Source organism: Strix aluco, chromosome 1 (genome assembly GCF_031877795.1).
Source record: "Strix aluco isolate bStrAlu1 chromosome 1, bStrAlu1.hap1, whole genome shotgun sequence".
In the NCBI taxonomy this organism is placed as follows: Eukaryota; Metazoa; Chordata; class Aves; order Strigiformes; family Strigidae; genus Strix; species Strix aluco.
In genome coordinates this window covers 137,742,952-137,757,936 of record NC_133931.1, presented here as the reverse complement: position 1 = coordinate 137,757,936, position 14,985 = coordinate 137,742,952, and the positions used below count along the sequence as shown (strand labels likewise).

The window sequence follows — 14,985 nt, the reverse complement described above, 5'->3', positions numbered from 1 at the left end:
AGAAAAATGTGTTCTATTTCCAGTGTTAGGTCTCTGAGAAACTCTTTTATGTCAACAGCAGAAAGAACTGTTTTAACAGCAGCAATATATGGCTTCTTATCACTACCAGTAAGAACTTCCAGCGTGCTTTGCCTCACCAGTTCAACAGGGTTATTATACCCTTTAGCTACTTATTAACCTAACCAGTAGCGACAAAAAAAAAAAAAAAAAAAGGAAATTGCACACCATGAGCCTCTTATTAATTTCAAATAATGCCATAATAATAGTAGCCAGCTCCAAGAGGAATGCTTTTTAGATGATTTTGCAGATAGAATACTCAAACAGCTAAGCTGCATGTTTAACTGATGCATTTCAGGAAATCGGATCATTTTCTTTCAGCATATTTGAGTTCCTTTATTGATGGGAACACTCGCAAGCACCACAAATAGCTGGAGATATTTATAATAAATTAATTTAATTAAAGAAAACAAAAGCAAATATTTTTAAAGCCATGCAAAACACTCTAATATAAATGTTTACAGAGTATAAATCATGAATAATGTCTGCATGGTAAGTGCAAATTATTCTAATTGCACGATTCAATCAAGCTGTCCGTAGATTCAAATTCCTCCTTAAAACATATATGTATTCTTTAAATTCTTTCACTATTAGCTCATTAAGCTCCAAATATAAACTTCTATAAATAAACACACTCAGCATTTCAGCTTCCCACTCACGTCTCTCATCTTTCACGTCTATCTAATATGCACAGTCCTTATCCTTGCAAAAACGCAAGCAATGAAGAAATACCCTGTGGGAAGTTACACTGATTTCAATAAAAGTTCCAATTCATATGTCTTCAAAGACTTATAAGAATATATAAGGGGAATATAGGGTCTGTATATAGACTATATGCAAGATCAGCATTAAGTAGTTAAAATGACTGCTCTGTGCCCTGCTGTCCTGGTCTAGACTTCTCTCCTCCCCACACGCTCCACAGCAACTGCTGTAGGGAGACTGCAGAATGTTGGATGAGCCAAGGAGACTGGTTCACAAGTGTGAGAACAATTTAACCTCTTAGTTCAAAATCTTGCTGGATTGCCCTCTTTGTCAAAGGCCAGCCTAGCCCAGGCAGTTACATTGCCTGTGGAAATACCTAAGACTCCAGCCCTTGCCAACCCTTTGACATATGTTTATGTGTTAGCATAGGCAGTTTCACTGAAGCCCATTTCCAGAGCAAAGTGATCTGTTGAACAGCTGAGATTTAAAATGCTGTGCAACTGGAGGCTGGCAATGTGACATTTCCGAATTTCCTTCAGCACATGATCATTAGCAAATATCAGCAATGTCACAATACTAAACAGCGCTGAGAGTTGCAGTTGGAGGTTCACATTATTTTTGGAGCACAGAGTGCTTTGAAAAAGCCTATTTCGATTTGCAAAGTACGCTGATGCAATACACTGCTGTTGTGCTGAGTAAGCATGTTAGTTATGCTTTGCCTCGTCCACCATATACTACGCAATCTGAAATATCCGCTGAGCAGCAGTACAACAAACATCATTAATTAAATGTCAGTGAACCAACAGTAACCACATAGTGGCATCTAGGACACTTATTTCCTGGTTTCTGTTGAGATGAATACTGCAGAACTCAGAAACTGCAATGTCGTAATTTTTCTGAAAGGTGATTGTTATTTTATGGATAACAACGACAATGGCATTACTGTTTAACATCTGTTTAATGGAACAGTGGCTGGTATGCCAGAGGGTTGTGCTGCCATCCAGAGGGATCTTGACAGTCTGGAGAAATGGGCTGACAGGAATCTCATGAAGTTTAGCATAGAGAAGTGCAAAGTCCTGCATCTGTGAAGAAACAATCCCATGTACCAGTATGTGCTGGGGGCAACCCAGTTGGAAAGCGGCTTGGCAGAAAATGACCTGGTGGTCCTGGTGGACACCAAGTTGAACATGAGCTAGCAATGTTCCCATGCACAAAGAAGGCAAATAGTATCCTTGGTTACATTAGACAACATACTGTTAGCAGGTTGAGGGAGGTGATCCTTCCCTTCTACTCACCCCTGGTGAGGCCACAGCTGGAGTACAGCTAACAACCACCAGGGTCTCTGGAGAAGTCTCTGTCCATGACAAATTGACACAATGGAGTTACGGCCTCTATTTGTCCCTGGAGCAGGAGGAGTATAGTGATGTATATTATATACTATCTCATCTTGCAACTAGAGTACTTTCTAAGCACTTTCTGAGACATCTAGAATGCTTTTGCTGATGTCTGCCTTGTAGATGTCTAAATAAAGAGTTTCACAGACCACAGGACAGATTGAGGGCTGCTGCAGGGCACAGTCATATTTGTTCTGCTTTCCTCAGCTTTTACTAGTATGAACTCTGATTTAAAAGACTGGCATGGCCCTGTTTGTGTCACTGCCAAATATTTATTTTTCTATAATGAAGACGTCATTTAATCTAGATCGTAGGATAATTTAAGTCAGATGGACTTTGGACGCTATCTGGTCCAAAGGATTCTTTTAGTATTTCAAAGAACAGGGATCCCACAGCTTCTCCAGGCAACCTGTTCTAGTGTTTGATCACCTTAACTGTAAAGAATCCTTTCCTTGTACCTAGTAAGAACTTCCCCCGCTACAACTTGCACCCGTTGCTTCTCATTCTTTCACTGTGCACGTCAGGAAGACTATGGGGCCATCTTGTCCATAGCTAATCATTAGGTTATTGAAGACAGCAAATTAATTCCCCTGCTGGCCTTCTCTTCTCCAGACCAAACAAGCCCAACTCTCTCAGCCTCCCCATTATATAGTCATTGTGCTATTGTTTCCCTGCGTCAAATATGGCACAGCAATGTATGTCCTTTACTCACTGAAGATATTTCATTAACCATATTTACTGATGATGTAAACCTGGCTAAGTGGGACTGAACTGTCTGTGTCTTCACTAGCCAGAGTGCTCAAGGATGGCTACCATGTTAATTCTGTGTAGTAGAGGCAGAAATAATTTCTAAATGCCCAATCCAGAATGTACTGAAATCAAAGTAAAAACCCAGTCAAGACACTTCAGTTTTCAGACCCTTTACATCTCTTTTCACAATGAAACAGAAAAAGAAGAGTTCTCTCCACTCAGAGTCAGCTTGGTATTTTTGAATAGGTCCAGCAAACACTTGAAGAGTCCCACTTCATTATGCACAAACAAGAATTAGAGACAAAGTAGGTTATTCCTCGTATACATAACAGATGTACTTTTACAATGTATTCTTAAGTCTTCAGACCCCTCTGTAGATTTCTAAGGCCCACACAGAAGACAATCCACTGCATCGTCATATTTTATTACCCTACATGATGCTAATAACTACACCCATTTTCCCGGTTGCCATTGTTTCATGAAAATGCCACTCATATTTCCTGTCTTTTGTGCATTTTAAAATGACAGCAATAATTGCTGACTATACGTATTAATATAGGTCAACTCATTGGGTCCACCTCTAGAGAAAACGGAAGCACAGCAGGCATTACACCATTCCTCCACCACACAAAAGGGACTTCCTCCCCAGCTACTTGGTGCATAAGTAACTGCCTACCCTGTGTGCAAGGCAGTGCTGGCAGAGCTGGCCCAGTACTACCTGTTGGACCAGAGCAGAAACGCAGAGCACTGCATTGTCCAGATGGCAACCAAGGGCTACACTTCTGTCAAACAGACCTTGGAGAATGGGTGTCACGTTGAAGGCCATACTGGGGTACCTCTCCAATGGAGCAAGCATGCCATGTTGGTCTTTACTCAGACAAATTCCTTCAGCTTCAGTTGAAATTTGCTTGAGTGAAGACTAACAGATATCTTGGGATCTGACTATTGCATTTCATTTGCTTCCAGGAAGATGGTGATGGTAAAAGTAATGATGAGAACCTTGTGATTATTGTCACATTTAAATTTACATAAAGAACAATGCTGCACTTCATAAATTTCTCATGCTCTTAAGGGATTTGAGTAAGTGAAAAGAGAATCTGAAACAAGAGCAAGATTTTGCCTACACTGCATTTTTTTTTACTACTTTCACCAGTCTAGGGAACATTAAAATTGTACTTTTGTCATGACTCTCACAGAAGAGACCCTGATTCTCATGTTTTGTTTTGGTTGATGTGTGATTTTTTTTTTGTTTTGTTTTTTTTACTATAACCATGACTTCCGTTATCTTGGGATTTTTGCATGTGGGTGGATGGATGTGATGGTAAGCAGTTGAATCAGTTCAATGAGAACTCTGTGAGCTGCCAAACTAAACCATGAACTCAGCAGGAAGTTAAGCGAGAACAGAAAATTTCCTCTTTGAACTAGGACAATCTGGCAATTGCCTAAAAATTATGCTAGGTCTGTTCTTAAACCCTACCATTCAGAGATATCATGCACACATCAAGCGATACCTAGCATTGAATCACTCAGAGGTGACACTCAAGTAGTTTTCAAGATGAGCTACTATAGGCCCAGTACATTGGACATTATCTAAACTACTGCAGGTGCATTTGCTTCAGCACCTAGAGCTGCAGTATTCAAACACAAATGGTGACCTCGAGCTCTTCAGTATCCACTCAGAATAATTACTACTATTATTTACCTGAAGGTAGATAATGCTGCTATTGATAGTCAAAGGCTCAGCTCTTCTAAGAAAATCAATGACATTAAAGATTTTCTGAAGTAGTATACACTGCCTGAGAAGGGCAGCAGAAAAATAATAAATCTGGAATTGTTTTACACTGATGTCATTATTTTTATGTTCATCTTCAAGCAGGGATTGAGGAAGAATTTCTTGATCATTTAGGCAGATTTTTATATACCATACACTGATTAAAAATAATTAAAAGCTTATCTTTGAGTTAACAAAGGATATTCCTGGAAAAGGTATCCCAGCATTTCCTGAGAATAAACAGAACAAACAACCAAATGTTATGATGCTTACTCAGCCTCTTTGGTCTACAATATGAGAACAGAATTCCCATCAGATTTGAGGGTTTGGGGTTTTTTTTTCATTCTTGTAGGCTGGAAATATAACAAGAACAACTTTTTGATGATATCCAAACAAGTCCATATTTGATCCAAACCAAAACCATATAGTCACAACACAAAAACTAATCACATTTTTGAACTTCAGAAAAGAATTGTCTCTCATTTCCATTACATTTTGGGTAAAGGCTTCGGTTTTCTGGTCTTCCAATAGAAAAACATATACCTTTAACTGCAGAAGAAAATACAGATAAAAGAAAATAGAATAATTTATTACCATAAATACAGGTGATAATCTACCTGTTAAAGTCTGTAGATGAAAAGAAAAAAAAATCTACATAACTGAATTCCTCATCCTTGTTTTTAATACTTCTTGAGTGTCAACTCTTCTGAAACTCACTTGCAAAAATCAGATTGCAGGACTGGGGCTTTAGTTTGAAAGCAGCCTAGCAGATATAGTCAAGTATCTTTCATTCAAATGTGTAGTAACTTTGGATCTCTCTTAAATGGCAAACTCTTCAGATTAGGGACCTGGTCTCCAGGCCAGAAGGATTAACAGTTTCCCAGCCTCAGCAAAGACTATATAATTTCTAGAGTTTTGTCTGAGCAAGGATTTAGGTCTAAATGTCTGAATGTTCTCCATTTCATTATGTCTTCACAATTCTAAAGAATGATTTAACAGGATATGAACACTAAAAAGACAGAGAACTAGTAGAACCAGAAGATTATTTTGTCTTCTGTAGTATTTTGAAGAAGTACAGGAGTCAAAAAGCAGCATGGCAAAAAGACATTTTCTACTCTTAATAGCAGCAGGCTTTTCTGGAGGCAATCCCCTGTGGATCCTTAATTCCTATCTTTCCTGACAATTTTTAAAAAGCTGGAGTAAAGGGTTGATTGAAGTTTCTCAGAGTATGATCTGCAAAATAACACAATCAGATTGTTAAGAGACACCTCTTTTACCCCATTTCCAACCTGTGCATCCATCTCATTTGTTAGCACAATTCATCAGAAGCATTTACAATGCTGTAGAAAAGCCTTACTGTTTTTTACGTTGGCATAGGCTGCTTCCCTTCCTTGTTTCTGTGGCAACATCACCTCTTGTATAGATGGGAAAAGTCACGTTCTCACATATTTGCTGTACTTTCAGCCAGTATCTGAACACACTTCACTTACTGGATGGAAACGTGGAGGAGACTTTGGCATCAGATCAGCAGTCAGATCTCCACAGGTCATGATGGCTCTACCATTGAAACCACACCTTCAAACACCAGCAAAGCTGGAGAGGGGCACCACAGCCAGCACCAGCCATCCTACGGCAGGTTCTCTTATTTCCACAGATGTAAGGCCAGGGAGCTACTTGGATACAGTTCTTTCAGTAATATATTTATAGACGAGATGTTTTAACTCCAGAAGAGTGATTCACAGTGTAGGCAATACCAATCGCCAGCCATATCAGCCATTTCCTGGCAGGCAACAACCTACTTGGAGAATCAAGGGCCAAAGGCAAATATAGCCAGTCCCCAGCTGTTAGGAGATGTCCATCCCAGACATCATAAATGTCACTACAAATCAAGACAAATTATCAGCTGAAAAAAAAAAACCATAATTGCTGTCTTACCCCATTTCTTTCCCTTAATGTTTCTCTAAGTAATTTCCTAGCTATTAAAGATTGCCCTAGTAATTGCTCACAAAACAAAGCACAGTCTGCATGTTGTAACACGGATTAAATTTTCAGCCTGCCATGCAGTTACTATCGTTCTCTTGGATGACAGCACTAATCAGTATCAAGGCTTTAGTGCGCCATCTGGTGGATTTTCAGCATTTCATACGTTTTGTTTAAGTACAAACCCAGTGATACAGAGATGCCTGATATACTGACAGGAATATCTACCTTCTTTGGCCAATGACAGTATTCATCTTACCATCCTGTATTTGCTCAAATGAGATTTTTGCCGGGAGTAATAATTTCTCTCACATTTCCCATCAAATGAATTTTTACTACTGTAAGTATTGTAACTGTAGCTAATCCCTTACACTGATCGTGGTCCTCTCAAAGAAACTTCCACAAAGCTAGCCTAACACAATTCCATATTTAGGGCCACAAGTTGAGACCCTCAATGACATTTAGATGTTTAATTCTCTCTGACCAAACATTCTAGGATAATCTCTATTTGGGATGAGGGTCAGAGATATTGAAGCAAACCTATTACCATACAACTTCAAACCAAACTGAGAGTTTGAGTACTGATTCTTCGTTCCAAGTACCACAGCAACAACTGACATTAAAAATACTGTAGGTTTTTATGATACCACATTAAAAATGTGAAGCCAGCTAAAATACTTGACAAAAAAATTCTGAGCATGAGTTTTCTACTGTATCCACCCTTTCTTTGTAACTCTAAGGCATTTCTTCATTTCTCTTTTTTATAGAGCACGAGTTGTGTGATGAGGAACCTGGGATGGATTCACTTTCAAAACACACCGAGTCCTTTGAGCACACAGCCCTAAGAGGGAGTGTATCTTCTACTCTAGCACAGTGCCACAGACACTTCCACTCTGCATGAGATGCAGTATATTCCATAGCAGCTAAGATTGGCAGGATTTTAATGCTAGATGGAGGCTGCCCTCTGAATGAATGAGCTGCAGCTGCCACAAAAGAGCATGAATGGGCAGTTGGAGGAAGCTTCTACCCAACATATGATGTCAATTCAGAAACCTGGATTGAAGATGGCAATGACTGTATGTGAAAAAAAGACAAGACAGCTGAGAGGTGCTGGATATGTGGCTGTTAATGAATATCCTTACTGGAGTCTGGCCTTCTTTCCATAAAGAGAAAACAAGACAAACACAGATAAAACAGAAAGGAAAAGAACAGCAGTGATTGAAAATGCAGCTTTTGTTTTTGGTCCTGATTGTTACTGGCAACCTGAACACTAGAGAAAAACAGGCTCGGCACAGTTTTATCAGCCACTGCAAGACTTGGCAAACGTACCAACACTGTGCTGTTTTAAACATTGATTTTAGCTGCCTTTTTGGACACACAGGCTCACTGCAGTGCTGTTAAAAGGTCAGCTGAGACAGACTGGTTTTAAACTGAAAGCTAATGTCATGAAGTGAAGATATGTAACTAGGGAAGAAAAAGAAGATGAGAAACAAATGTGGCAGATATCAGGATTTAAGTGGTTAATGTCATGAAGTGAAAAGAAGATATATAACTAAGGAAGAAAAAGAAGACAAGAAATAAACATGGGGACATCGGGATTTAAGTGGCCCAGGTGGTTTTCAGAACTGAACCGTGACTGGGGGAGGTGGCAATAGCATTGAGATTCCTCTCTTTGGTTGGGACATCCTTTACAATCAGGTAATGAAAGCTGAAGTCATATGATGGGTCTGAAGTCTCTAGGAGACTGCAAGACAACACTGCTTTTGGTCCAGGTATGCTATGTTGCATCAGCAAGCAACATGACCTGACATGTGTGGGTTCGCAGAGAAAAACAGCTGGTGCCGGGACCAGGTACCTGTACTAAAAGTTTCAAGGGGGTTATTTTGAATTAGCTCCGGCCTGACCCCATAGACTTAATGACCATTAGGATTTAGAGTTCACCGTCCAGATTACTTTAGCCTGAAAGGAAATCTGGAGGTCCCAAGAGCACTTTGCAATGAAAACCAAAGCACAGTAGCAGGCGTAAATGAAGATTCAATTAGAAGGTGCAGACCTGATCTCTGTAGGGATTTTCTGGGGACAGAAGTCCACGGGAATAACCCTGGATTGCTGCAGGAGCAGAGAGAGGGAGCCCTTCTGACACCATCTTGTCCAACCTGACTACAGGGAGAAGGACAAAAGTCCACATGTTTGTTCATGTTGCCTTTCCATCTTATTCTGAATTTCTATTTAAGGAGCAGAGTTCGGTTTTTATTATCCCAGATAAAGTTGAGTGTAGCCCTTAGTGTATTACATGTTCTCACTGAAAACTAAATCCACTCGTAAATAAGAGTTATAAAACGTATATTTCATTTAGGAATAGAAGTGCACACAGTTATTGTATAAAGTCTTTAACCAAGATTGAAAGCACATTGCAAGGTTTAAATATGATCTGAATAGATGAAATAAAAAAATACAGACATTTCTTCCAGAAAGCTGAGAGCATATAACATACAATTAATTTCAACAGACATTAAATACCTTGGAGGATTAAAGCCACAAGAGAATACAGATTACAGTAGTTCAAGACTTTTTCAATTCTGCAAGTTCAGTACAACATCTGAAAGCCATTTTTATGTCAGTTCTTTCACAGTAATACAACTTTACTTGCAGTAAAGTACTGCAAATTATACCATTTGTTTTACCTGTGAAACCAACAATGTCCTGTCTTCACAGTATATTCAGTCAAAGCAAACCTTCTGGTGATGTAGTATTTGAGTACTTTCAAAGGCTTCTGCAACACAACATTTTACAGGGAGTTCAAGGATTTCTGATATCTGACGTAAGGCTGTTTTTACAGAACAACAGTGTTTCTGAGGCCTCCACAGTGTAAAAGGAATTTTAACACCTTTAATAAAATTGATACATCAAAAATTTATAACTCCCCATGCAGATTCAATCAGTGTGAAAGTGTACATTAAAACAAGTTAAGCTGATGTAAATTAGATTTAAATCAAAGAAAGAATACCTTTTCAAGGTTTTGCACCAGTTCAGTTAATTTAAAATAAAACCTCAAGGCAATGTTGTTTAACTTTGCACTCATACAATGATTGACTTCTCTGGACAAAGTCTTGACTAATCAGCCACAAGTTCCATCAGTTACAACGGTACAAGAAGCTTTTTTTTTTGCTATTACTGTGGCTCACTTTGCCTGTCATTGCAGCATACAGTACACCAGCACCCCTTTTTGTGACTTTTGTAAGCTTTTTCCTATCTTCTAGTATGTGGTTAATAAAAGTGTTACAAAATTTCTCAATATATGCACAAATTAGATCCAGGTCCCAGCAACAGAAAACAAACTCTGTATTCTTAAAATTGCCATATACGAAGAACACCATTTAAGGTAATTTGACTTTTTGTCTAAATTACCAAACGTCCGATTTAAATTTAACAATCTTCTGTCTAAACTACCAAATATTTGATTTAGGTTCATGGGGGGCAATTGGATGCGTGAGGGGGGTCAGGAGATGCAAAGTCAGTTGAAAAGAGAGAATAAAATGCTGCTGATCCCGGAGGCACAATCTGCAGAGGCACTAAGCGGTGTGTCCCAGAGCGCCCAGGCGGAGATCAGGGCGGTAACGGCAGATACACGCCTGTTTCGAGGCGCCACCAGCGCCCACCCCACCTGCTCGGGACGGCGGCACAGCGAGGGGAGCCGGGCACGGCTGCTCGCCCGGGACCGGGGGGCCGCAACCCGGCACGGCCACACGCCCCCGGGCACCCCGATACCGAAACAACCCCCGCGGCTGCTCGGGGCGACCTCCCACCCCGCCTGCCGCACCCGCCGCGGCCGGGCCGCCCTGCGGGGCCCGCACACCCCAACCGGCGGCGCAGGGACCGCGCAGGAACCGCGCCGCTCCCCACCGACCGCGCTCGGAAGCGCGTCACTCCCCGCGGCCGGGCCCCCGCCGTGCCGCGCCCCCGCCGCGCCGCGCCCCCGCCGCACCGGATGGTGCCGTGACGCCATCGCGGCGCGCCGTCGCGTGTCCCGCCGCCCACGCAGCCCCGGTGGCGCTGGCCCGCAGCATGGCCGTGGCGGGGAGGCCGCTGCCCGCCGCCGCCGCCGCCATCCCGTCCATCCCCTCCTTCGCCGCGGCCCGCGGCCTGGTGGGGCGGCGCTACTCGTGCCTGGTGGTGGCGCCGCGCCGCAGGCACATCGCGCTGGCGCCGCGCTACCTGGGCCGCAAGCGCACCGGCATCCGCGCCCAGCTCGATGCCGAGCTCCTGCGCTACTCGGAGAGGTGCGGCCGGGGAAGGGGCTCGGCTCGGGCCCCGCCGGGCGGGGAGAGGGCCCCGCGCTCCTGTGGTGGCTGGCTGCGGCCTAACAGCTAACGGTGCCCCCCCCCCCCCCCCCCCCCCCCCTTCTCCTTCCAGCCTTCAGGGCGTGCCGGTGGCTTACGACAACATCAGAGTGGTGGGGGAGCTCGGTGACATTTACGACGACCAAGGATTCATCCACCTGAATATCGAGGCGGACTTCATCATCTTCAGCCCCAAGAAAGGGAAAAAACTGGTGGTAGGTAAATGCGTTGACGTCCAACGGGGCATTTTTTTATTAAGTAATCGAAGCTTGGCTTATCCCCATCATCAACAGAGGTCTGGGACTTAGGTGGGCTTATATTTTAGTTTATATTAGTAGCTTATTCGTGTACGAGTAGTTTACAGTAGTTTATTAGCAGTTTGTAGTAGTTTTTGTTTTCATCTGCCTGTACTGTCAGTTCCTATAGTTGTTAAATTTATATACAATTAAAATATTGTATCAGATTACATATTATTAAATACTATATCATAATTTTGTATATTATTTATATAGATGCTTCTTTCTGAAGAGCAGGTACTTCTCAAATAGATGTGTTTGTTCTTATTTAATAGTGGCAGGAATGTTTAGGATGTTCTCATGGGTTTATTTCCTTAAAGTACAAGAGCAGTACATCGAGTTGAAGCCTGCCTTTCAGTAAAAGGAAATGTATAGTTCACAGAATAGCTTTAAGCTTGTTAGTGCCTTTGTGTCAGTACTTGTGGGAAAGGTAAGTTGAGAGTTGGCTTACATTCGTTGTTGTGCCACAGTTTCTGCAGCATAGCTTTGTGTCTGTCTGAATGGGATAAGAAATATACGTGTCCTTTTGCTAGGAAGATAATGGAAAAACTGTCATTGTGGGGAAACAAAGGTGAATAATGTTTGACATGCAAATGTGACAGAAACCCACTGAATGGAGCACTTGAAAGCTTTTTATGTGTCCTCTGTGTCTTTACCTGCTAAGTAGTGCTGTGTCAGCATGAAGGCCGTTTTTAGGCAAGTAAATCAAACTTGAAATAGCTTTAAAGCAAAGCTGATGGCTGTAGTGTGAGGAAAGAATTACCTGTTCTGTTCAGGTACTCACTGTGGCTAAATCCCATGTTTTGACTTTCTTTCTCTTGCAGATGCAGGTTCAGTTCTGAAGAGTGTATAGGAATAGCTTTGATTTTGGTGAAGAAGAGTTAGCTTCTTTGCTAGATAAACTGGCTTCATAACTTGTGCATAAAGTTGAAAAGTGTCCATATAGGAAGCTAAATATATGTTGTGTGCATTTAAAGGGTTGATCTTACTATAACTTCATATGACATGATTTTTCTTTTTTAGGGTGTCATTAATAAAGTGGCCCCTAGTCACATTGGCTGCCTGATACATGGATGCTTCAATGCTTCTATCCCTAAACCTGAACAAATGTCGATTGTACAGTGGCAAGAGCTGGGGTTAAAAATAGGGGATGAACTGAAATTTCAAGTGTTGCACTTGGATTCTGATGCAGCTGGGGTGTTCTTCATTCGAGGAGGACTCACTAAAAGCAGGTAATTGTGCCCTACTAGAGAATATTTTTAACTATTTTAATGGGTTTGTTACAAGCTAAATGATTTGACTTAACATCTTACGCTTTAAAGCTTTCTTATTTTGTCCCAAACCCATGTCTGTATGTAGTCCTTGTTAGTTCTCTTCAACTAAACTTTCTACTGTTGAGGACTCGCATGGAAGTTTTCTCTGGAAAAATAGATTTTTTTTTTTTTGAGCTTTAAAAGTCTGAGTGAGCTGATCTGTGAACTGTTGATTGCATAAATAATACATGTTCAGAATAGCACACCCAAATGTCTAGAGTAGTTGTGTTTACGAATGTGCATAGTCTTTTCAGGTGAACAAGTGTCCAGTTCCTGAACACAATGTGTGTTTACACACACATGCACACATAACCATAGATATATGTGGATGGCTTAAATGCTTGCTGAAACAACAGTATCAAAGATGATAGGAAAAAAGGCATCACCTTTCTCCTTTCACTTAAGCTTCTGTGAATTTTTAGAGCAGCTTGCTAAAAATTTTAATAGTGATATCTTTAAAAGAGTTCATTCAGATTTTTTTTTTTCAGATGGTCATTTGCTGAGCAGTTTTTTTCTACCAGCGTGGTTATGGTTTTAATTAAATGTACAGTATGACTACTACTGGCAAAATCATAACATCTTCTGTGTGGTTTTTCTTTTTTAATCTGGAAGGATGCTCTGGATTGTTTCAGTGAATTTACAATGAAACTTCACAGTTTTTTCCTCAGAGCCTCTGGGGACATCTCCTCCTCCATGTTTTTTAAATGCGTTCTTTCCATATTTGTGTTTATAGGCATTTTCTCCAGTGTTCTCAGTTGCAAGGTACCTGTTAGGTTTTTTAATTTTGTTTCAGGGTTTTTTTTCTTTTTTTTGACTTTTCTGGCATCACCTTTGTTTTAACTGTATAGTCTTCAGCAAGGTAATTGCTTGGTAAAACTGGCAGCGTGTCTTGTATGATTGAACAGGCTGTTGGCTGTGCATGTTTGTGAATAACTTAAAAAAAGCTTTACTACACAATATGTAATTATGAATTAGCAGAAGGAGCACAAGAAAAGTGGGAATATCAAAGTGGTTTGTACAGCGTTTTAGAGAGAAAATTTAGGCTAAGATTTGAAAGAGAATATTGATTGTGTGGTAAGAAGGAAGCTAGTTGGGTATTATCCTGAAAGTATTACACTGGGTTTATGATTTTCTGTAACTAGAGTATCGTGTTCTCCATCTGTTGTTTTTAGCAAATGCTTATCTTTTATCTACTTGGTGTAAATACCATGTTTTAGCAAATTTTGACATTTCATTGTGTGAGGTGCACTTAGATGTCTCTACGTCACCTTATTTTGTATGTTTCTTTACAGCATGCAGCCCAAACAATCTGAGGCTGTCACTGACAGTACAAATGGAGATGAAATTCAAAAGCTTGACCACCAGGAAAATGGCTTGAATGACTCTGGGGGAGATAATGTCACAGAGGAGCCTCTAGGTGAGATGGGTAACACTGGGACAGAAGATGCAGAAGAGCAAAGTGTTGATGCTGTGGATGGATTATGTGATGATAAAAACAAAAAGAAGAAGAAAAAGAAAAAGCATAAGCAAGAAGAACAGGAACATATATTGCCTACCAGTGACTCCAGTGGTTACCAAAGTGACCATAAAAAGTCAAAGAAAAAGAAAAGAAAGCATTGCGATGAAGCTGAGGAAAGTGAATTATCTCAGCTGTCACAAGAACCCAAAGCTAAAAAGAAAAGGGACTAAATTCTGATGTGCCTTTCCTGAATAAGATTTCAGATGTCTTTCATAAGCTTTCAATAAAATCCTGTTTTAAAAATGCATATGTATATTTCTTTACTAATCAATCTGCTCTGCTAGGTGGGATGTTTGTGTGCATATGTGCACCAAGAGGTTTAAAGGCAGGAGCTTTTAAAGAAGTGATAGAAGAAATGGGATAGAAGCAATATCTGCCTATTTTATTTACTGGAAAGGCACAGAAGAACAGTGGAACATAATTTCAAGAACACATGCATCACCTCTGTGTCTGCTTCCCAGTTCCATGCATTAACCAGTAGCTAGTTACAATCTTTGCTACTCTAATGCTGCTCTTTGTCTTGATTTTGTGAGAGTGGATTAGGCTTATCTTTGGGGTTCTGGGAAATACACCTGAATTTCCAGGGGCTGAGAAGAGTTTTTTTTCTTTTTAATTGTAGTAAGGGGTCATCAATGCCTGTGAAGGCTTAACATTTAAGTCAGGCTGCAGAGTTTCAAACTCAAGTGTCTTATGTCTTTCAAAACACCTTTGGCAGTACTCTAGGAAAACAGTGTGGTCACTCGAGTCAGAGCCAGCAGGGAAGACAGGAGAAGATTAATGTGATCAGTGTACTGAAGTACCCCTTACAGGTTAGAATACCACTGAGATACAGGCTGATAAAGCGGTTGGTAATGGAGCATACT

At 40.9% G+C, this 14,985-nt stretch overlaps 1 protein-coding gene across 1 annotated transcript; it reads left to right on the top strand.

Moving 5' to 3' along the window:
• The first annotated feature begins 10,660 nt into the window (after positions 1-10,660).
• Positions 10,661-14,367, top strand: POLR1F (RNA polymerase I subunit F). The gene is made up of 4 exons (XM_074837001.1): positions 10,661-10,934; positions 11,068-11,209; positions 12,314-12,522; positions 13,896-14,367. The coding sequence occupies exons 1-4, from the start codon at positions 10,720-10,722 to the stop codon at positions 14,290-14,292; spliced, it is 963 nt and encodes a 320-aa protein (XP_074693102.1). The 5' UTR covers positions 10,661-10,719; the 3' UTR covers positions 14,293-14,367.
• Positions 14,368-14,985: the final 618 nt, after the last annotated feature.